Here is a 22,449-nt window from a genome sequence, read left to right on the forward strand (position 1 = left end):
GCCAGTATGACTAGAACTATACCTAGTACTTATATTTGTATGTGTTTTTACACATAGAAATATTATGTTCATATATATCTGCTCTAGGAAAAACATTTCATTTACATTTTAAAAGGTTATACATTTGAACCACCATCATTCACTCATCCCCTTAGCCATTTCCGATTCTTTGCAACTCCTACATGCATTTCTGTCTCTCGAGAAAGGAGGATTTCCATTGTTTAGAGGACCATGGGATCATATTCTGCTTGGTAGAGTGTAACTGTCCTTTGACGTTCTTGATAGATTAACTTATCATGAAGTATCTTAAGGGTTGAAGGGACGCTGGCGAGCCTGTTACAGACTGAATGTTATCTACACACATGATGCCATACTTGCTGGGAAAATTGTGGAGGTTCTGAATACCTGCTTATTTGTCCAAAACAAACCTGGTAACTACCACCTATGTATCATGCTATACAACGTTTGGCTATTCATCTAAGAGTAGTTTTAAAATAAACTTTTCAGAATGGTACCGATACTCTCAGAAGGAGAGTATTTCAAGTAAGGAGACTTTCAAGAACGTGTTGTAAAAACGATGGTAGAAAGAGAAGCAGTTAGGCGTGGGAGACGAGGGGAAGAGGGAGAGCCCTAAATACTGTGAATGCACATGGCAGATGTTGGCCTAAGTGCATTTTTGCTTTTAAAATTGATGAGAAAAGGGGAGCACACACTTGGCAGAGTCCCTCTACCTTGTTTTGAGCATCACTCGGGCCTCAATTGTGCTGGGATTTAAAAAAAAAAAAGAATAAAAATAAGAATTTCTGATCCTGAGCTTCATTTAAAATGTGAAAATATCCATTTTCCCTTCAGTTAGGTCTTTTTGAGATTGGTCTTATGCAATTTCATAAGTTACCTTTATCTTACCCTGTCTTTTCTTTTTGTCTTAAGGCTTAGTTGAAAAGCTAGTCTTTGATTATTATTATCCATTTTAACAATCCAACCGTAGGAGTCCTCTCACATCTCTTTGGAAAAACATGTACATATGTTTCTTGAAGAAAAGCCTTTAGGTGTCTAATTGTCCCATCAAAAGTGATCAGATGGAAAAGGGGCAGATAACAGTATTGTTTAAATTAAATATAAAGCTAATGCTTCTGGAAAGATAATTACATGACACCACCATAAGCAAAACTTGCTTAGATTTGGAAACAGGTGGCTCAGCTTATAAGGCAATTTCAAACTAGTTTTTCATTTTTGCATTATTATTTACTGAACACTGAGTGTTTTAACTTGGAAGCAAAGACACGCCAGGATAATCACAAGATTGTACAGAGTGGTTTAAGATAGTAATTAAATGGAAACCGAAGACCTTGCTATTTAACGAACATGCTTTTGTTTGGTACAAGTAATGAGCTCCTCTGTGCAACACCTCTTATTGATCAGGCCTGAAATAAAGCAGGTGTCCTTTAATTATGCAGCAAGACTTAATTTTAGTTGCTCTTTAGGCTGAACTTTTGGACACTGGATTTACAGTTTATGGCTCTCTGATCTTAGCATTTACATATTGCCCACAGCAAATTTTGCAACAGAAATGCACTTGTATAGAGGGTAAACTCTGCAAGGCTACTGAAGAGTTGCATTCCTCTGTGACTTTTTTTTTTTTTTTTTTTTTGCGGTATGCGGGCCTCTCACTGTTGTGGCCTCTGCCGTTGCGGAGCACAGGCTCCGGACACGCAGGCTCAGTGGCCATGGCTCACAGGCCTAGCCGCTCCACGGCATGTGGGATCTTCCCGGACCGGGGCACGAACCCGTGTCCCCTGCATCGGCAGGCGGACTCTCAACCACTACGCCACCAGGGAAGCCCCCTCTGTGACTTTTATGAGTCAAATCAAAGGCCTTTGTGCATATAAGTAAAATTCATAGACTGTCATAGCTGAAACATTAGAGATATGTTAACATTCTCATTTTCCAGAAGAGGAAACTGAGGTTCCCAGAAAGGAACAAGTTTCACAAGCTTGTTGGTGACAGATCTGGGTCTCAAGCCCAGATGTCTTGATCTCTCTTGCAAGGCATGTGTGGTAATGCTAGCAGGAGCTCAGCACCTTCATTTAATCCCAATTGATGAAATATACAATTTTACCTGCTAGTCTGAATTTGGTATAATTATAATTAGATATAAGCTGTTTTTTCACTGATGCTGTGAGAACCAGGAATTCTTTGCTTTTGGTGATTCAGAACACCTGTTGAATATTAATTGAATATAATGCAGCAGTTATGGTAGGTTACCATTGGACTATACTGGAAAATTGGTATCAACCCCATGTGATCATGGGAAACTTAGTTATATCTTCTTCCTCATCCCCTGGGATGAATAATTAAACAATAGTAGGTATATAATATTAATAACGACAATAGCACTTTATATATGTATAGTACCTTTTTATAAAGAGTGTTTTTAATGCAAATCATCTAATTTCGATTTCACAACAACTCTGCATACATAAAGTATTATTTTTTTTTCCACTTTACATACAGACAGGAAAACTGAGGTCCTGGGGGACTAAGTAACTCTGCTTATATAATTTGCTCATGATCACATATAACTAGTTAGTTAGATAGAGACTGATACTTGAGTCCAGGAGACTTTATTTGCTTTCTTTCCACTACAGCTTCTTCTCAATAAATTGGTCTTAGGGTGTCCCTGCCTTGGGGTACGTGAGGACACCAGTCTTATCAGGGAGCTGACTTGGGCACTCAAGCTCCAGTGTGACTTAAGCCCATGAGTGTCCAGACCAAAGGACCTTTCCTGACCAGGACTTATAGATTGGTCTAGAGCTATCCTAATCCCTAAAGGGACATATATACTTTCAATTCTACTCCAGCCTGCAGAGAAATCTTGAGATCTCTTGGTCTGAATTTGTGTCAACAAGAGAAGGTACCCAGTACTGGGTAGCACTGGTAAAACTCTCTTGTATTTCCCGCCTCCCTCAATGTCCTGCCTAGAATTCCAAATTACTTCTCTTTGGGCTCTCTCTTTCTTTCTAGAGGTGGTTTACATTTCATGTCTTCACTAACTTGCAAAATGCCTATTGATCATTAAGAGCCAATAAATCATTCAATTGTTTTTATAGGAATGACCTTGATTGAAATGATAGTTTCGGAAAATGACAGTTTCTATTGACCAAACACTTATTGGGCACCTGCTGTACTAGAAAATATGAAGAATGTAAAGATACATCAGAAATTCTTGTACTCTCAACTTGCTTATAGTCAAGTAAGGGAGATAAAGTATGAACATAGGTGAACTCTCATCTCGTGTGACAGTGATAGTACTACAGGATCGTTCACGTCAAATGCAGTGGGAGGAGAGCTGGAGGGAACAAGGAAGGTTTTGTGGACAGGTGACTCAGCCAGGCCTAGACAGGTGGATAGGAGGTAAATGCATGGTGATAGGATGTGGGATAGGAGAGGCAAAGGCAGGGATGGGGAGCACATGAGGCTATGCAGCTAGTAACCGGCCCCAGCTTTACGGCCCTCCTGTGGCTCTGTGCATACAGAACAGAACTGCTGTGAACGAAGCCTTAAGTTGTTTTAATGAGCCACGGAGACCAGTGAGGCAGTGTAGTTAGAACTACCAACATAATGCAGACTCATTTATAGTGCTTGATCGTTGGTTTCTCTGGACCAAATGCAGAGTAAACTCATAGAAACTTCCTTCCACTACCTAATTGTCACTTGTCGGCTTGACAGAGGGGTCAGTGAGTCGACTTACAAAGAGGAATGTTCCCTATTTCCCTACCCACTTCCTTGCTGTTTGGGGACTTCATCAGGTTTTTGCCCATGTAGAAAAGATATGAAATATTTATTTGAATTCAATGCACTTTAAACATATATGAATTATGAGCATCTACTATATATCAAACACTGTCCCGTATTCTGTGAGGGATGTAAAATTGGATAAGACATAGCACTGGCCTTCAAGGAGTCTTTGTTCTTACAGGGGAAATACAGCAAATGGGTAAAAAAAAAAAGTTCTGCCTCGCATAATAGTTATTTGCCACATGAGAGTTGGGAAATGCTAAAGGAAATTTTCCTGCACTCTTTTCCACCCATCTTCCCTCCTTTCTTGTTTTTGGAGATGTATAGATTCAGGACCCCAGTTGCTGAGAGGAGGGTGGGCATGTTAATAAGAATGGCTTCTGGGGACCAGATCCATAGGATAAAGTTGGGGGTGCGGGTGGAGGACCACCGTGCAAGGTGAAGAGAGCATCACGAGCAAAGACACCAAGGTGGGAAAAGGCTGGCTCCATTCTGAGATCCAGGAGTAGCCCCGTGTGTAAGACTGTGGAGCATTTAGGGTGGAGCAATAGGAGATAAGTCTGGAAAAGCAGATCCTGGTCCTGCCTGGTTTCACATATTCTGAATAAATAAAACTGTATTATACCGTGGCGTTTCAATCAGCTGTGCCACTCTGTGGACAGGTCATGATGGACCCGGTCCATGTTAAAGTGAGGGTAGGAGTAGCTCTGCCTCCATGATAATAAAGATTTTTACATTTTTCTTTACAAAAATGATAAAATCAAATCCCTTAACCTGTTAAATCTCTATAGTTAAAACAGATATAGGAATTTCACAGACTAGAATTCAAAAGGAAGTGTTTTAATTGTCACGTTTAGAGAAAATATTATAGGCATTTAGTTTTAAACTGGAAATTTTATATCTTTTATAGATAACTAAAATAGTAATATTGTCTTTATCCATAAAGAAAATTTCAGCTTTCCTAGGCTCATTTTTCTTAGGGATTTGATTAAGGTAACTTTTCCTGATGAAGAGTGGTGTCAGTCACATGCTTACGCTATTTTTAAAGAAAGACAATGTACAAAGCATAGACTTGCAAAGCCCACACTTGGAGGGGTAAATTATTGGAATGAAAAGAGATTTCTTTCACTTTATGCAAAAAGTTCCATTAACTAGTTCTTTTTTCAGTACATTTAATGGTTTGTGAAAGATCACTCATTACTGGCTATTCAGGGAAAGCAGAGAGCAGCAAACTTAAAGCTAACCACTGCAGATGGATGAAGATGAATCCAAAATGAGGATGGGGCCTTTGTGAAATGATACTTAGTCATTAGGAAAATATGATTTGATGGGGAAAACTAAGGTTACACACTTTTAAAATGAATGTCTACTTGCAATGGGGCGAAGAGATTTGAAATATTTAAACTTGAAGCCTGATAGTGTATTTTCTAGACTTGAACTAGATAGGAGGAAATAGGGAGCCGGTGTCCTAGCTGGGCCTTGTCTGGATCTCCCTTTCTTCTGTTTGAGTCCCCTAAACTCTCAGGGCTAAAAAACAAAGTTGCATCTCCTTCTCAATTCCTCCTCAGTTCCATTTTTAACTTTGGAGTCAAGCCAGTCTAGACTTGGAGGTGGCTGAGCAGGGCTGAGTGATACATGCTCCCCTAAACCTTGCCCCCCAGAGCTAAAACGAATTGAGGAATGAAGCTATATCATCGTAACAGCCATTGCTTGCTGCTACAATAACACTGAACCCTGCAGGTAACCTAGATTCTCACACTTGTCACATTCTTGGCCCAAGCTTGCCCAGAGCAATACCCTCCTGCTAGTTGTAAAGTAATACTCTGATGGAAAAAAAAAAAAATCAAGACTAAATATTTTTCAATGCTGAAAAGATAGTTCTTTAAACTTTTAAAATAAGGATTTGGTCTGATCTTCTATTTCAGACATTTAATTTAATTATACAGTAATGCTTTACATTTATGACCTTTCGTGAAATAGGGTGTTCCACATGAATTGATTTTTTTTCCTGATGGGTCATGCATGCCTAATAAATAATGATAATAGTAACAATTTATTCACCACTCTCTGCATGTGAAACAGTGTAATAAACAAATCCTTAGGTTTTATTTGAATAATTTTTGGTTAAAACTTCTCTAAAGTACATTGCATACATTTATTCCTTCATGAACAGACTCTATGAGACCGAAAAATGTTGTTAATGTCCGAGAGTCATATTGAAGTTTGTTAGGTGATTTCCCCTATACTAGAGGTTCTTAGACTTAGTTGATTCTGCTGCCTCTTCACTCATTGTCAACTATCCTATCTCAGTGTACCACTTTTGAAAAGATCAACATTCTTCTGATCATCTTGGGAAAACTAGACAACCAAGCATGTAACCTTACGTGCAGTTCTAAACTAGTAAATTTGGAATTTGACATTACCTTCATGCCACTACTTCAGAGAAAGTGTTTAGGCTTGAGACAGCTAATTTCTGTGGCCTCCAGGAAACATTTCTTCTATCTTGCTTCTCTTGGCTGGTCCTAGAAGATTGACATTTTTGCCAAATTAGTTGAGGCGTTAAAGGATATACATTACTACCTAGCTCTTGGTTGTATCCTGCATGCCATAATTAAAATGGATAGAATCAAAGTTTGGTTTGTAATGATTTGTAACCAAAGCTTGTCATTATTTAGAACGTTTCCTCTCAGGATGAGAGATGAGAATGCTGGTGTGTGGGTCTAACCCACCAGGCAAAAACTTTGTTTCCAATTTAGAAATTCTCATGTGGCTTGTCAAAGGAAGGACAAGAATGCATATAGGGTATTTTGAATAAGGCCCAAAACATAAACATAAATATGGAAGAGCAAATCTCACTCTTCCTTCCCTCAAAGTCCTAAACTAAACCAGATCAGAAAAGGCAGAAAACAAGGGGAGACAGGGTATAATTTCTGACTTTGAGAAATAACAGAGAAAGTCAATGTCAGGGACCTACTCAGATATAATTATTTGTTAGGTTAAGAGTAAGTCAAGGGCTAAGGTTTTTTTTCTTTCCATGTGAACTTTCAGCTCACCTTCATGTGGTGTTTTTCTCTGTTTTTAAAAGTTCATGCTTCTTTCCTTCTGTCTGTGCCCTCCCACCCCTTATATGTTTCTCATTACATACAGCAGGGCTTATAATTTGCTATTTCTAATTTTGACTATATCATTCAAAGAGTACACACTGCTAATATCTTAGGATTTGGAGAAGAAAACTTTTCTTTTTGCATCAGCTGATATTTGAACATAACTGAATTGAGATTATAATTTAGACAAAATAACTCAATGGATGTTTTAGTCGCTCAGTAGATTTTAGGAAAATGATTTTTGTGGTTATTCTTACACGCTTATTTTACAAAGCTGGAAGGGAAACTTCTCTTTATTAGTGAGGATAAAACTTTGCCAAGATATTCAAAAATTTGCTAAATGCAAAGTTTGTGTAGGTATTTGTCTTGCTGTTTGAAGATAACTTTGCTTTATAGTGTCTCCTTTTTTTTTGCATTCCCTTATTCTTCCCAAATTACTTGGTCGTTGTAATTTCCACCCTGGGACCAGTGCTTTGCTCAGTAGGCCATATTGTGCCTTTAAGTTTGTCTAGAGCAGACCTTTAAATATTTAGAGGCTTTATCGATATAAAGAATGAAATAGGGTGCTATGGTGCTTCATTGATCAGTGAGTTTTTAGTGTAAACTTACCTGTGGGGGAACCACCCACCAATGGCCTTTCTTGTACTGACAGGCCAACAATCCCCTGAGAATGACAACACCATCAAGGACCTGCTCCCTGAAGATGCTGGGATCGACCACCAGACAGTGCACCAGCTGATTACCGTGCTCATGAAGTTCATGGCCAAGGATGAGAGCAGCGCCGAGTCAGACATCAGCAGCGCCAAGGCCTTCAACACGGTCAAGCGGCACCTGTATGTCTTACTTGGCTACGACCAGCAGGAAGGTTGCTTCATGATTGCACCTCAAAAAATGCGCCTGTCAACTTGTTTTAATGCGTTTATTGCAGGAATTGCCCAAGTAAGTGTAAGCTTTCAGGAGTCATGCCGTTAGGCTTTTAGTACAAACAAGTCATTAAATTCCATTTAGCTGACATTGGTTAAGTGTAAAGTTTTGCACAAGTTACTTTATTAGGCAGGGGTACGTGGAGGACATCAACCGCCTGATATCATAAAGGGAGTTGGGGATTTTGGGGGGGTAAAACATACAGAAAACTTAGCATTTTAATCTTTTTTTTAACATATTTATTGGAGTATAATTGCTTTACAATGGTGTGTTGGTTTCTGCTTTATAACAAAGTGAATCAGCTATACATATACATATGTTCCCATATCTCTTACCTCTTGCATCTCCCTCCCTCCCACCCTCCCTATCCCACCCCTCTAGGTGGTCACAAAGCACTGAGCTGATCTCCCTGTGCTATGCGGCTGCTTCCCACTAGCTATCTATTTTACATTTGGTAGTATATATAAGTCCATGCCACTCTCTCACTTTGTCCCAGCTCACCCTTCCCCCTCCCCGTGTCCTCAAGTCCATTCTCTAGTAGGTCTGCATCTTTATTCCTGTCCTGCCCCTAAGTTCTTCATAACCTTTTTTTTTTTTTCGATTCCATATATATGTGTTAACATGTGGTATTTGTTTTTCTCTTTCTGACTTACTTCACTCTGTATGACAGACTCTAGGTCCATCCACCTCACTACAGATAACTCAATTTCGTTTCTTTTTATGGCTGAGTAATATTCCATTGTCATTTTAATCATTTTTAAGAGTACAGTTCAGCGGCAGTAAGTATATTCACATTGTTAGGTAACCATCACCACCATCCATCTCTAGAATTTTTTCATCATCCTAAACTGAAACTCTACCCATTAAACAATAAAGAAGTGTGGAAGTTTTGTTTGTAGGTTTTTTTAAAAAAAATCGTTTTCCTTTCTTGGCTTCAAGTGGAGAGTTGAGTTAATCACCCAACTTACTTCATGTCACCTTATCATCAGTGGCTTTTTTCATCTTTCTCTGCTACTTCTAACTGCTGTATTATACATCATGGTATACATTTTCCATGATGTAACTATCCACTCCCCCAGTGGATAGTTACATATATTGCTCCCAACTCCTCACCACCCTATACAGATCAGCAACGAACATTCTGTACGTGCACCTTATTCACCAGTGTAAGAATTCCTTTGGGATATGGGTCCAGGAGCAGACATAACAGATCATTGGGTATATATATGCCTAATTTGACCAATGTTACAAATCTCACTGTCCGAAATGGCTGTCCCAATCTGCAAAGGGTGTAGAACTTGGGGCTAGAGAGAAATGGATATGAATTTCAGCTCTGCCACTGTTAACTGTTAAGCATCCTTGCTTCTTTGCTCACTGGTAATAGATTTTTGGGGGAAAGATTAGAGACAACATATTGCAAATGCCTTAATCAGTGCCTATCTCATGGTAGGGACTCAGTGATGGTAGCTGTTATTATTTAGCTCAAATAGATCGTTAGTATAATGAACACAGAGAAGCAAAGGGGGAACAATATGTGTGTCTCTTGCTGGTGTTGATAACTAGATGGATCTTCACTAATACTCAGCTGTCTATGATGGAGAGAGAATACATCATTTCAGATGCCAAACTTTACCTCCCTTCCTCCCTCACTTCTGTCTTTCTATATTCACATTATGCATATTTATTTTAGATATATAAGAAAAAAATTAAAATGCAAATCTCCAGGAAACCCATGACAAATATAACTTACTAACATTTTGGTGTATGTCACTGGCTCCAGATTTACATACATTCATATATACATGCATACATACATATGTGTGTATATGTATATGTGCACATATTTTTTTATAATAATGGGATCATTTATACATACTGATATATATATGTGCCTGATGTGTGTATGAATATGTATATATATACATATATGTATCTTTTAAACCTAAAATTTATTATGAAGTTCATATCACGTAAATAAATTTGTACCATTTTCCATTTAATGGCTACACAGTATTCTGTTGTCATATAAACAATCTTTTATTTAATTCCATACTGTTGAATATGGAGGTTGTTTTCAATTTGCGGTGGCTATAATGCTGGATATCTTTATGCATACATCTGGGAATGCCTGTCGGATTATTTCCTTAGGATATATTTAATTGCTGTATTAGAGGCTATGTGCTTTTTCTTACTTCTGAATACATGTTTCTAAATTGCTCTCCTGAAACGTTGAGAAATACTCTTGCTAGTGGTGTCTGAGAATGCCCATTTCCCTACATAATTCCCAATACTATGTGTTTTCATTGATTCTAGTTTAATTCTAGTTAATAGTTTAATAGGACATTTCAAAAGATAAAATTTATTTTCAACAGATAATTAAGTAGATAAATTAAATAGGTAAGTAGATTAAAACTATTTAAGTTACAAGTTATTAAATTTCTTGTGAGCTAGGATTTTTCCCCCTCTATATGTACTGGCCGTTACTATTACTATTTTGTGAGATACCTGTAAAATATTTCTCCCGTGTTTTGATGGTTCAAAGTTTTCCTTTTGGCTTATAAATGCTCTTTATAGTTTTCCTTCAGTTATTACGTTTTTTCCTATTTCAGGTTATGGACTATAACATTAATTTGGGAAAACACCTTCTCCCCTTGGTGGTTCAGGTGCTCAAATACTGCTCTTGTCCTCAACTACGGCATTATTTCCAACAGCCACCTCGTTGTTCTCTCTGGTCCCTAAAACCTCACATCCGGCAGATGTGGTTGAAGGCCTTGCTTGTCATCCTTTACAAGGTGAGTTGCTGTAGTCACTCATTTTTTGGGTGGAATGATTCTCTTAGCGAGAACATTTAAGAGATCTCTGTAGGATAGTAATTTGACCTTCAGAGGAAGATGCATGATACACAATTAGTGTCAAGAAGTAAAGAGCCATTGGAATGAAAATAGAAATGTAGACCATGCCAGTGTATACTCCAAAATGCTTAAAGCGAAATCTGATGAATATTGATCAATAATCTCTCTTTATGCTCAGAACCTCATATCTTATCTATATATTAATTATTATGTCAGAAAACAAGAAAACTATTTAAAATTGTATTCATACACCAAATGTTTATGCCAGGTAATTTTCTTGAAAGGAATTATAACTACAAAATGGCATGCATTGCCATCCATGATTCGGTGCAAGAGGAAGGGAATACAGTGCCTTGTCAAAATAAGGCCATGATAAGAATTTATGTTTCTGCTTTTCTATATTTTTCTTTTTATTATACCCAGAAGAGACTGAGAAAAATATCTAGCAAGATCAAGTGGAAAAATTTACCCTTCAAAATAACCATTTATATTTTTCTCCCTCCATTTCATTGAGCAGTATCCATACCGAGACTGTGATATCAGCAAGGTCCTGCTGCATCTGATTCACATAACAGTCAATACACTCAATGCACAATATCATAGCTGCAAGCCCCATGCCGCGGCAGGACCTTTGTACAGTGACAACAGTAACATAAGCAGATACAGCGAAAAAGAAAAAGGTACTTTACATATCTCAATTCTGTCTCAAACTTAGCTTGCATACGTAATACATTTCTGGACAATGTTTTTCTTAGATGATGGAGGAGCCCCCCCAGCTATCATTCTGGAGTCAAAAAATGACCTACTGCTTCATTAATTTTCCAACTTTCCCATGAATGTTGCTGCTTTCATTATTTAAAATGAACACTCAAGAGAAATAATTGATATGCTTCTAAAGCCCCCTTCATAAGAAATCGTGTTTTGTAAAAAAAAATTGTCTGCTGTTTAGTTAAGGAGGCTTTGTAAACCTTTTCCTATATGTTGGAAACATCTTGCTTTGGACTGTGAAGTAGATCTTGGTTGGCGCTCAGTGGAGCCATAATCTTGTCCATCTCTAGTTTGCTCCTGACCTTGTGCTCATAGATTTGAATGGAGCCTAAATTTGCTGAAGTGTTTTTTCCTCGCCTCCTTATTCAATAAGAATTAATTTAAGGCAACTGAAATGAAACATTTTTGCTGCGTAGGTTTAAATTATTTCCAGTATCAACACTCTTTATATTGATAGCTTTTCGGCAAAGGAGGCAGTAGAATGAAACTTTAGATAAACTTCCAGCCTGGATGTTTTCAGGTGAGAGCTGAAGAGCCAAGGTGTGTGTCTTTAGTGCATGTCGCAGGGTGACTAGACTCGTAAAAGGTGACATCATCAATCCAGTCCTGGGAGAAAGCCAAGTGCCCCGTGGCCCTTTGTGGTGTTAATAGATTCCTTTTTGGTGGGACTGCTCTGGAAATTTCTGGATAGGAGGGATTGGAGGCGGTGTTCCACTGTTCATTTATTGCCAAAAGGTCCAAGAGCCTAGGTTGGCCAGAGATAGAGCTGTCAGAACTAAGTTCATTAAGTTCTGGTACCATTCAGATCCTTCCTGAAGAATATCTTAGGTCCTAGTTCCTGGGAAATTAGACAGATTCAGTTGAGCTATAGATGTCGTCACTGTGGGCTCAGTGTTTGGGCCAATCCCAGATGAACCTTTCTGGATGGGAGGAGCCATCTTGAAGTCTTTCCATCTCTCTCATTCAGTACATTTTGAGAATCATTTCCAAGTTACGTAAGGGAAGTTACACAATGATTTCTTCGAAAAAGTATTTTTCAAAGGAGAGTATTTTTAAAAAGGAAATAAACAGATCATTGTGTTGATAGGCTTCCTCATCATCGCAGAAGTTCACTGGGAGTTTTGTATCCATTTCGATCATTAACGCTAATTTTTTTATTTGACCAAAAAGATTATTATGATTACTTTGTCTAACATCTACTGCTTCAAATTTCATTAACTTATAGAATCTTGTGTTTTAAGACAGGATCGGTCCTTAAAACTTAACCCTATGCTGGTACTCCCCTTATACTCAAGAAGTCTTAAATAATCATAATCACACCTGAGGCTCATTTTGTCAGATAGGTAGATATAAGTATAGGCCAAATACTATGATTTCAGTGATGTTCAACTTGAAGAGTAGGCTAATTCCATTTACTGTGGTATTAAATGCATTTTTGTAGCCTTTTCTCTTGCTGCTTTGTACATGGCTTTGGCCTTTCTAAAGGATGCAAGAAGAAAATTTATTAAGTGGACTTCATGGTTGCAAAATAGCAACCTTTTCCTCATTACTGTGTTTTTGGGTTTCTCTTTGATTTAAAAGTAGCCAAATGTGGATAGAAGAGAACATAGAAACAAGCTTGTTAGGACTCTAAGTGACCAGTTTGTTTATGAGGCCTCAGGACCATAAGAGTCAAAGATTCTTTCTGGGATTCATAATAGCTACCTGTGGCAAACTCTTACTTTAATATGGGGAAATGTTATTTTCTGTTTTCTTTTTCCTTTGTTTATCAGTCCATAATCATTTGTGGAGCTTTTGAGATGACCGGTGGCTTTTCTAAGCTTTCTCTGTGTGTTGTGTGTTTCATTGCCAAATGTAGAGTACAGTATTTTGCATTCACAAAGTTTAAGGTGCATGTACTGTTAGGCTGTGTCTATGCCAGTTCTCAAATCCCAGGAAGGCATATATTTTTGGAAGGGGCAAGATCCACTCATTTTGTTAATTTTCTTTTGCCAAATCAGCCTGAAAGTTCACCCAAAGCAGGCACATTTAAGGAGTGTCCCAGATTCCTGACGTGTATTGGTTATCTGGTTTTAAGTACATTGGAAAAGTTTTCCCATGAGGGTCCTATTGGGATATCGAGATGCCTGTCTTGAAAATGCTGCCCACTGTGACATGAAGTATGAGGGGCAAACTTGTAACAGTTGCTCTGTTCAACGCATGAATAATTTGACACCTGAATGAAATGCCAAGCCAGGCTAGACTTGGGCTGGTTTAGAACCACCCCAGGCTGTGTTCCGTAATGCTTTCAATGAAATGCTTGTGTAGATACAGCCTAAGAGAGAATAACCTCTTAAGTGTAATTTTGACTTTCTCTCCCCAATTAGAAGAAGATAGTGTTTTTGATGAATCTGATATTCATGATACACCTACTGGACCCTGCAATAAAGAGTCTCAAACTTTTTTTGCAAGATTGAAAAGGATAGGCGGCAGCAAAATGGTGAAATATCAGCCGGTTGAGATGAATGTTCAGAGAAGTATGAATTTTTTCCTCTTAGTAGTTTTATGCAGAAATGTTGTACTCTACCATTTTTTGGGGGTGAAATCTCAATTTTATTATGTTATTACACATTTTTAATACCGTTGATTTGATATATATGTATGCACAACCAGTATATATATATATATGCACTTATATATATACGTGAATTGACAGATACATCATTAACGTCATGATCGTCTTAGAGGGCCATTGCTTGATTTGGTTTGTTGCAAAATGTTTGCTTCTCTTCCACACAATTTGAATAAAGTTTCCTAGATCCGCCTCAGCCAAAAGCGATCCCCTCTCCTGTGCACGAATGAACAGAGCTGAGGAATTATCCCGAAGCCTGGTTTCAGAAATAAGATCTTAAACTGCCTTTTGGGGTTCTCTCATTCCAGAGTTTTCTGGGTTTTGAAATTAGAATGAACCTTATGAAAATGTGGCCGGGAAGTCAGTTTTACCTTCCGGTAGAGCTGGGATTATGATTATGGTTGATGCCAATTGTATGCCCAAGTTTGAGGGGAAGAGAAAGCTGAAATCTCCAAGTAAAATAGTACTAGCTTTTTCTGTTTTAATCAGGTGAAATAGAACTGGCCGAATATAGAGAAACGGGTGCATTACAAGACAACATTCTACACTGTGTGAGAGAAGAAAGCATTCAGAAAAAAAAGCTGCGCTCTTTAAAACAAAAGTCTCTTGATATAGGGAATGCAGACTCCCTCCTGTTCACGCTAGATGAGCACCGTAGGAAGTCCTGCATAGACCGGTGTGACATAGACAAGCCTCCAGCCCAAGCTGCTTATTTCATGCAAAGACAGCATGACCATGGACGGTCTAGACAGAACTCTGCTACGAGGTCTGACAATGCCGAAATCCCCGAGAACCCAGCTCTGGAAGGTTTTCAAGAAGCTCGGAGGCCTGTAATACCAGAAGTTAGGTTAAACTGCATGGAGACATTTGAGGTGAAAGTGGATTCCCCACTAAAGCCTGCTCCCAAAGAGGATTTAGATCTGATAGACTTGTCCTCAGATTCAACATCTGGGCCTGAAAAACACTCTACGCTCTCAACATCGGACAGCGACTCCCTTGTGTTTGAACCTCTTCCCCCTCTCCGAATAGTAGAGAGTGATGAAGAGGAGACCATGGACCAAGGGGACGATGGTACCTCTGGTAAGGATGCTGCTTCCTCTCCCTCCATCCGCAACCGCCCCTCTGTCCTCAGCCTCAGTACGACGCCCCTCGTGCGAGTAAGCGTGGAAGACTGTTCCAAAGACTTTTCTTCTAAGGACTCAGGAAATAACCAGTCGGCGGGTGACAGGGACCCCCCTCTCATAGCTCTGGAAGACCCCACGGACTCCGAAGAATTATCAAAGCCTGAGGAGCTGCAAGGGTTTTCCTGTGGCAGCCCGCTCACGCTTAAGCAAAAACGAGACCTCCTTCAGAAGACGCTTGCTCTCCCTGAGATGTCACTGGACGATAACCCTGAGCCCAGCACTGAGGAAGCGAAGCCCGGTGGGCTGATGCCAAGTTCAGGGGCAAAAACTGTCCTCCTCAAAGTCCCTGAAGATTCGGAGAATCCAATGGAAAGTGAGAAGCCAGACGCCGGTGCTGAATCAGACGCAGAACAGAACCCTGAAAGGAAGGCAGAAGAGGAGGGAGCTGAGGAATCTGAATTTAAGATTCAGATTGTCCCCAGGCAGAGGAAACAGAGGAAGATTGCGGTCAGTGCCATCCAGAGAGAGTACCTTGACATTTCCTTCAACATTCTAGACAAATTGGGAGATCAGAAAGATCCAGGTGAGCGCGTCTCTCTTCTTTCTCCCAGCCTTACGTTCACGTTTCTGCATTTTACTTGTTAGGGTCTTAGCACTGATACGCATCAAACTCTCAATTTTAAAATGTCAAGGAATGACATTATAATTGCTTCATTATCACTCTGAACCCTTCCTGCTTACTGGAGTGTGTTGGATTCAGATGTGGTTCTATTGGCTCCATAAAGGTTTCTGTATTGGTTGTTTCTAAACTCTGCACTCAATTCTTGATCATCCTTGACAACAAGAGGCAATGATTAATTCATATCAAGACATTCCAAGTATCATTTTCGTTTTCCTCAAACAGCAAAAGTCATTAATTGAACTCTTATTGCTTTCTTTTTTTTCCTGCTATACTTTAGTGAATTATGATACAGCTAAAATATCATGAAGGGCTAAAATAAAGCAGAGAGTGCTTGGAATGATTAAGAATTGACTGTATAGTCATTTAGGGTCTATACTGGTTACATATTCTAAGCAAGTATCAGCAGTCTGGCAGACATTGTGTGCCCTCAGGAACCAAAAAGAGCCCAGTTACAACCTAGACTGTAATCCATGGTCACCAGTTGATGGTGAAGTTGTTATAGTACGAGCACTTCCTGCCTCAAATGCTGTTTCTTGTGTTTCCTTGGAGGCACTGTTTCCAAGAAAGATTAACTTGAAAAAGTGACAAGCTGGTAGTCCACCTCATCCTAAAACACAGTTCTCTGCTCTGTTATCATAATACTGATCAGAATGTTGCGTCATTTCTCAGCCCATATTTTAAAAAAAAAACAAAAAAGAATGTGAATCTCTAGAAAAAATGAGATTGGCCAGGGATGATTATTTTAGTAGATCCGTGGACTACAGAACATTGAGCACTGGCAAAAATCTTGGGGACCTCTAGTATAATCCCTCATTTCCTATAAGAGGACACTGACACTCGGAGGAGGGGACGTGCCCTGCCCCAGGTCACACAGCACTTCTCCCCCACTCCATAACAAAAGCAACTCCTCAGAGAACAGGCTCAGCCCTTTTATTTGCCCCGGGCATTTCCTGAGCTTTCCAATTGTTCTCTACTTCATAGGACAGAGCTGTGTACCTTCAAGGGGCTCTGTAAAAACTTGTCAAATGAACATTAATGTATTTGGAAAAGGCCATGCTCCAGCCAGGCGGGGGGAAGAAAAAGATTCTCATAATAACAAGAAAGTGTAAGAAGGTTTCTAGGGAAACTGGGACACACTTTTATTATTTGGAGCCAAGAAAATTATTGCATATAGATGGAGCAAAGCACTGACCTAGAAACTATAGAGGTCTATAGGTGGGTATATAAGAAACCATATAAGGTCTGTAGGGTGGGTATATAAGAAACTATATGAGGTCAATAGGGTGGGTATATATGATATATAGGTTGTATATAGGTTGTGGTATGTATGTTTGTGTGTGTGTGTTGCCTTCTTTATTCATCCTTATGTCAGGTTGTTCCCCAGGCTACCAGGGAGGAGATTGGTATTATATTAATATATTTGTTACCAGAGCAAGAAGGAAAGTATCTGACAATTAAGATGATATGTATTTAAAATTTTTATAATATAGGTTATACTGTCATAATCATTTTATATCTGCGTAGTGTCCCACCTGCCACAGACATGCAGAGCTACCCTTCCTTGCTGGGTGTTGGAAGGAGGGCCATGTGCTCAGAGTAAGACTCAGGCTTCCCCAGATCTTCTTGCCTCTGTCGGTCATAGTCAGGGGAGGCCTGGACTCACAGCCTTGCCATTGCTAATTGCCTTGAGTCTGCCAAGTCTAATGGCATTGTGTACTTTCCTTCTGTTCATGTCAGTCCCTGCAAGAAGCTCCAGATCACCCTTCATCTCTCTCACTCTAATTTCCATAAGGCCTTGCACATCTCCTGTCCAGATCCTTTCTCCCACCTTATCGCAATTCCTGAAACTTTTCCTCCATCAGAAATTCATGGTCCTTCATGTGCTCTGTTTCCTTTCCCTTCTTAGTCTAATGGAAACCCAGCTGTTCCCTGAGGAAGCGTGTCCTTGGACTAGGGCCGGGGTGTAGGCATCTTCCTTGCTCATCATTTCCCCCTTCAGACCATTCCCACCTTGTCTTTAAAAACACCCAGCTCTGAATCTCACATTACTTACCCTGACTTTCTCATTTATTGACAATTTTAATTCCTGGCTCTTTTTACTCTTTCCTAAACTATTCCTGTCTTAATTCTTGTTGATTTCAGTATTAATACACATAGTACAGTGTCTTAGTACAGTGTTTTCTGACACTCTGGCTTCTCAGTTCCTCGAATTCGTCTTCCCCAGAGACTTTTTTTTTTTCATCTTCCACCCTCACTCAGTTACTTATTCCTATGGTCATATCACAGAACTTGTTATTATCAATAACTGCAGCCTGTCCATGGTGTCAGTCCAATGTCTCCCATTCTCTGATTACCATTTCCTCTCTCTCTGGAAAGCACTGTATTGATCCTATTGCCTCTCACTGTTCCTCCCCTTCTTCATGTCTTCCCTTCTCAAGTCAATCATTACAATCCCTTCTTGCCTACATCATTCCTGACCTCTGCTTTTTCAGACTTGCTTGGCTAAACACAGCCCTCATCAAATCTGCCTTTCCATCTACCAACACCTGTACCTATCAGATGAGTGTGGCTGGAGAAAAAAACGCATAACAATATTGACTGGTCTTATTTTAAATTCATGACCATGAACCTCAACTGGGTCCTTAAAGCTACCTGGCATCACACCGTATTTCCCTGGTCCATTCACGTTTCCATTGTCCTGATTATTTCATAGCTACTTTTCTTTCCAGACTTTCAGTATCTCTTCCTATTTGACATAATCTGAAGAGATTTCCACATCCTCCGACCCCTTCCTCTGCCTCCCTTCCATCAACTGCACCCATATACCTGGCCTTCCTAGCTGGGGCTGCAAGTGAACTGTGTTTTGGTCTGAAGTCAGCCTTTCCACATGCGGACATGATTCCATCTCTCTTACTTACTCAAGGATGTACGCCCAGAAATCTCCCCTCTTGCTCCTCCCTTAGTTTTTTCTAAGGTATCTTTACTTGAATATACAAACATCATCTTATTTCTCTCTTTTTAAAAAAGCTCTTGATCCTAATTCTCCCCATTATTATCCCATTTGCTTCTTCCCTTTTAGCAATAAACACCCCCGCCTTTTTATTGAAGTATAATTGACATACAATATTATATTAACTTTAGGTGTACAACATAGCAATTCAATGTTTATATGCATTACAAAATAATCACCATGATAAGTCTAGTTACCATCTATCACCATTTAAAGCTACTACAGTATTGTTGACTATATTCCCTATTCTGTGTGTTACATCCCCATGACTCATTTTATATAACTGGAAGTTTGTGCCTCTTAATCCTCTTCACCTATTTTGTCCATCCCTCCATCCCCCTCCTCTCTGGCAGCCACCAGTTTGTTCTCTGTATCTATGAATCTGTTTCTCTTTTGCTTGTTCACTTGTTTTGTTTTTAAGAATCCACATATAGGGGAAATCATAGAGTATTTGTTTTTCTCTGTCTGGCTTACTTTACTTAGCATAATACCCTCTAGGTTTTAGCAGAACTTTTTAAGGAGTTATCTGTACTATCACTATTCCCAATTTTCTCCCATACTATTCTTTCTAAAAAGTACACATCATTCCTATGAGGCTTCCAGAGTTCACCCAAACTTCACTTGTCAATGTCACCAGTGGCCTCCACTGCTAAATCCAATGGTCAGCTCTTAGATATTATCTTCTGACTCAATAGTTCACAGAGCTGATCACCCCCACGTCACTTGGCTTCTGGGATACACATTCTCTTGGTTTTCTGCATATTCAGTGGTCACTCCTTCTCAATCTCTTTTTTCGGTTCCTCCTTAACTCCCTAATGAGGGAGTGCCCCAGGGTCTTTGTCCTTGGTCCTTTTCTCAGGCTTGTCTACACTCAGTGAGTTGGTGATGTCATCTACTCTTGTAGTTTTACATACTGCCTGTATACTGAGACAACTCTGTTAGGTACCTACTGCTGGAATAATGCCGTGTAACAAATAAACATACAGATATCAGCAACATATAACAATAAGCATTTATTCAATTCAAGGGCTGTTGGCTATCTGCAGAACAGCTAATCTAGGCTGGACTGGGTGGCCAGCCTCCTCCTGGGACCCATGAAGCCTGGAAGTATTTTTCTTAGGGTGATGGAAGAGGCACAAGAGAGCAAGCCCCGTTGCACAGGAGCTTGGCAAGCCTTTGGTCATGTTATGCCTGCAAACATTCCACAAGCCAAAGCAAATCACGTGGCTGGAAACAAAGTCAAGAGGGGAAATACACTCTGCCTCTTTAGTGGGAGGAACTTTTAAGTTACATGGCAACGGTCATTGATTCGGAGAGGAGTGAGGAATTGGGGCCTCATCTGCCAAAAACTGCGTGGGACATACTCATACTAAACAATTTTCTGTTGTTTATCCCAAATTAAATTTTAACTGGGTGTCCTCTTTTATCTGGCCACCTTAATCTACCTTCAGAATCTACTCCTTCTCACCATCTGCCCTGCTTCCACCCTGGTCTGAGCCATTAACATCTCTCACATAGCCATTAACATCTCTCACATAGCCATTAACATCTCTGCCATAGCCTCCTAACTGGGCTCCTGCCTTTTACCCATATTGCCTTCGTATCTGCCCAACGCAGCAGCCACCGTGATCCTTTAAAACACGAGATTATACCATTACTCCGCTTAAAACCCTCCATTGGCTCCCATTTCTTTCATAGTAAAAAGTCAAGTCCTTTAAATTCCTAAAATGCTTTATGTAGTCCTGATTCTCATTAGTTCTCTGACTTCATTTTGCTTGGTTCTCTCCACATTTCTTCTCTTCAGCCACAGTGGCCTCCTGCCATTTTTTGAACACTCCTTACATTTTCTTACCTTGGGGCCTTTGCACCGGCTGGTCCCTCAGCCTGAAACTGTATTCTCCAGATACCTGCCTGGCTCCCTCTCTCATTTCTTTTAATTCTCTGTTCAAACATCAGGTTCCCCATGAGGCCTGGACCACACCCCACCTTTCCACCCCTGCCCGGCATCTTAGAATCACTTTCTCTTCTCTGTTTCTCTTCTATAAAGAATTATTCTTCTAATATATAATAATTTATTTACTTTTATGTATGTTAATTATTGTCTGTCTGTCCCCACTGTTCTCTCAAAGGCAAGAAATTTTCTCTGGTTTGTTCTTTGATTGTATCCCAAGTACCTAGTAGAGTGGTGGCAAATATTTGATGAATGAATGAATCAATAACATGACATTTTCTTCATATCAGTATAAAAAATTGAATAGAAGAATTTTAAGCTAAGTGTATAGCTCTATTCAAATACTTGTTGTCTTAAACTATATACAAATGGAAGGCTTCATAAAATGATTTAGGACTGAGCAAAAATTGCCTGGCTTAAAGAATCTTGGTACACTAATGATTATTAATAAGTATCTTACAGTTATGACGTTTCTTTAAAATTAAAGATACCAAGGATTTTAATAAGCGTATCGAGACTCTAAAAGTCTCAATAATCTGTTAAAGAATTCTTGCCTTTAAGCTTTCTTGTTCTACATTATCGGTGGGATTATTATGCCAGAGTAGCAGCAAATGTAAACCAGAAGCAGATAAGGGTAAGAGAGGTAATTATGCATGTTTTAAACTTGTGGTTTGTGGAGAATACCTAAGAGAAAAGCAATAGCTTAATCACTAAGGAATTTTTAATGGGTAGTTATTTTTATGCTGTATTTGGAGAGTTTGGGAAACATTGTAACAGTTATACTTCTTTTGTTACCAAGAAAGTATTTATCTGGCAAATGTATCTATTCAGAAAGACCTCTGAGAACCAAAAATAGATGTTCCAGAATCAGTGCTTAAAAGCTTTTCTCCTCAGCCCTCACCTAGGATCTATTTTACTTTTATTTCTGACAGTTTAATAAGTTTAATGATCACCCAATAGTAGAATAGCATCTGCATACTTATATTTTATGTATGTGTGAATGTATGGTGACTTGCTCTGTGGCAAGAAAAACAATTGATAACCTGAAAAGGAGGAGACAGATGTCATGAAGCTTAAGAACTTGAAGCCATTTAGGGTGGACATGTTATAATCATGGAAGCCCATAGTGGTAATTCCAGGCTGCTCATTGAACTCAATATACAGTGAGTGTTGCTTAAGATGTCAAGGAAGTTTATAAAAAAGTTTTAGGGGTTTTCCATGATAAACCACTAAACTTTTCAAAAAGCTTTAAAGGATAATCTTTACCTAGAATAATGTGGGACAGCTTGTTTCCCATTATTCATAGATGAAAAAGACAATATTATATGCAGAAAATATTTTACCTTAGATGCATTTGTCAACAGCAGAAGCAAATGATACGTCTTTCTTGCTCAACTAATAAAATCGAAAACCTGAGTAATTGGTAAGTAATTATCAAGTTAGATACAGTCCCTGCTCTGAAATTACTTATGATTTAGCAAAGGTTGTAGACCGGTAAACAGACAGTTACATTATGGCGTGTTCATTTTGGTACAGGTTAGGACAGGGTGTTCTGGGATTGCATAAGAGGGTCACATGATTCAGTTTTTTGTTTGAATCTGGGGGTGGGGGTCCTGGATGCTTTT

The 22,449-nt window shown here is 39.2% G+C and overlaps 1 protein-coding gene across 3 annotated transcripts in view; it reads left to right on the forward strand.

Annotated features, from left to right (window-relative positions):
• Positions 1-22,449, forward strand: part of UNC79 (unc-79 subunit of NALCN channel complex) — a 249,818-nt gene that overhangs the window by 158,757 nt on the left and 68,612 nt on the right. For 2 of the 3 annotated variants that reach the window (XM_027120418.1, XM_027120419.1), the window contains 5 exons: positions 7,555-7,841; positions 10,436-10,618; positions 11,196-11,358; positions 13,813-13,962; positions 14,547-15,764. In XM_027120418.1, the coding sequence (XP_026976219.1) occupies positions 7,555-7,841; positions 10,436-10,618; positions 11,196-11,358; positions 13,813-13,962; positions 14,547-15,764 (2,001 nt within the window). The remainder of the gene's footprint in view (positions 1-7,554; positions 7,842-10,435; positions 10,619-11,195; positions 11,359-13,812; positions 13,963-14,546; positions 15,765-22,449) is intronic. The other variant, XM_027120421.1, reaches the window with a different exon arrangement.

This window comes from Aethalodelphis obliquidens, unplaced genomic scaffold (assembly GCF_003676395.1).
Source record: "Aethalodelphis obliquidens isolate GAN/ISIS:26980383/991018 unplaced genomic scaffold, ASM367639v1 scaffold21, whole genome shotgun sequence".
Lineage (NCBI taxonomy): Eukaryota > Metazoa > Chordata > Mammalia > Artiodactyla > Delphinidae > Aethalodelphis > Aethalodelphis obliquidens.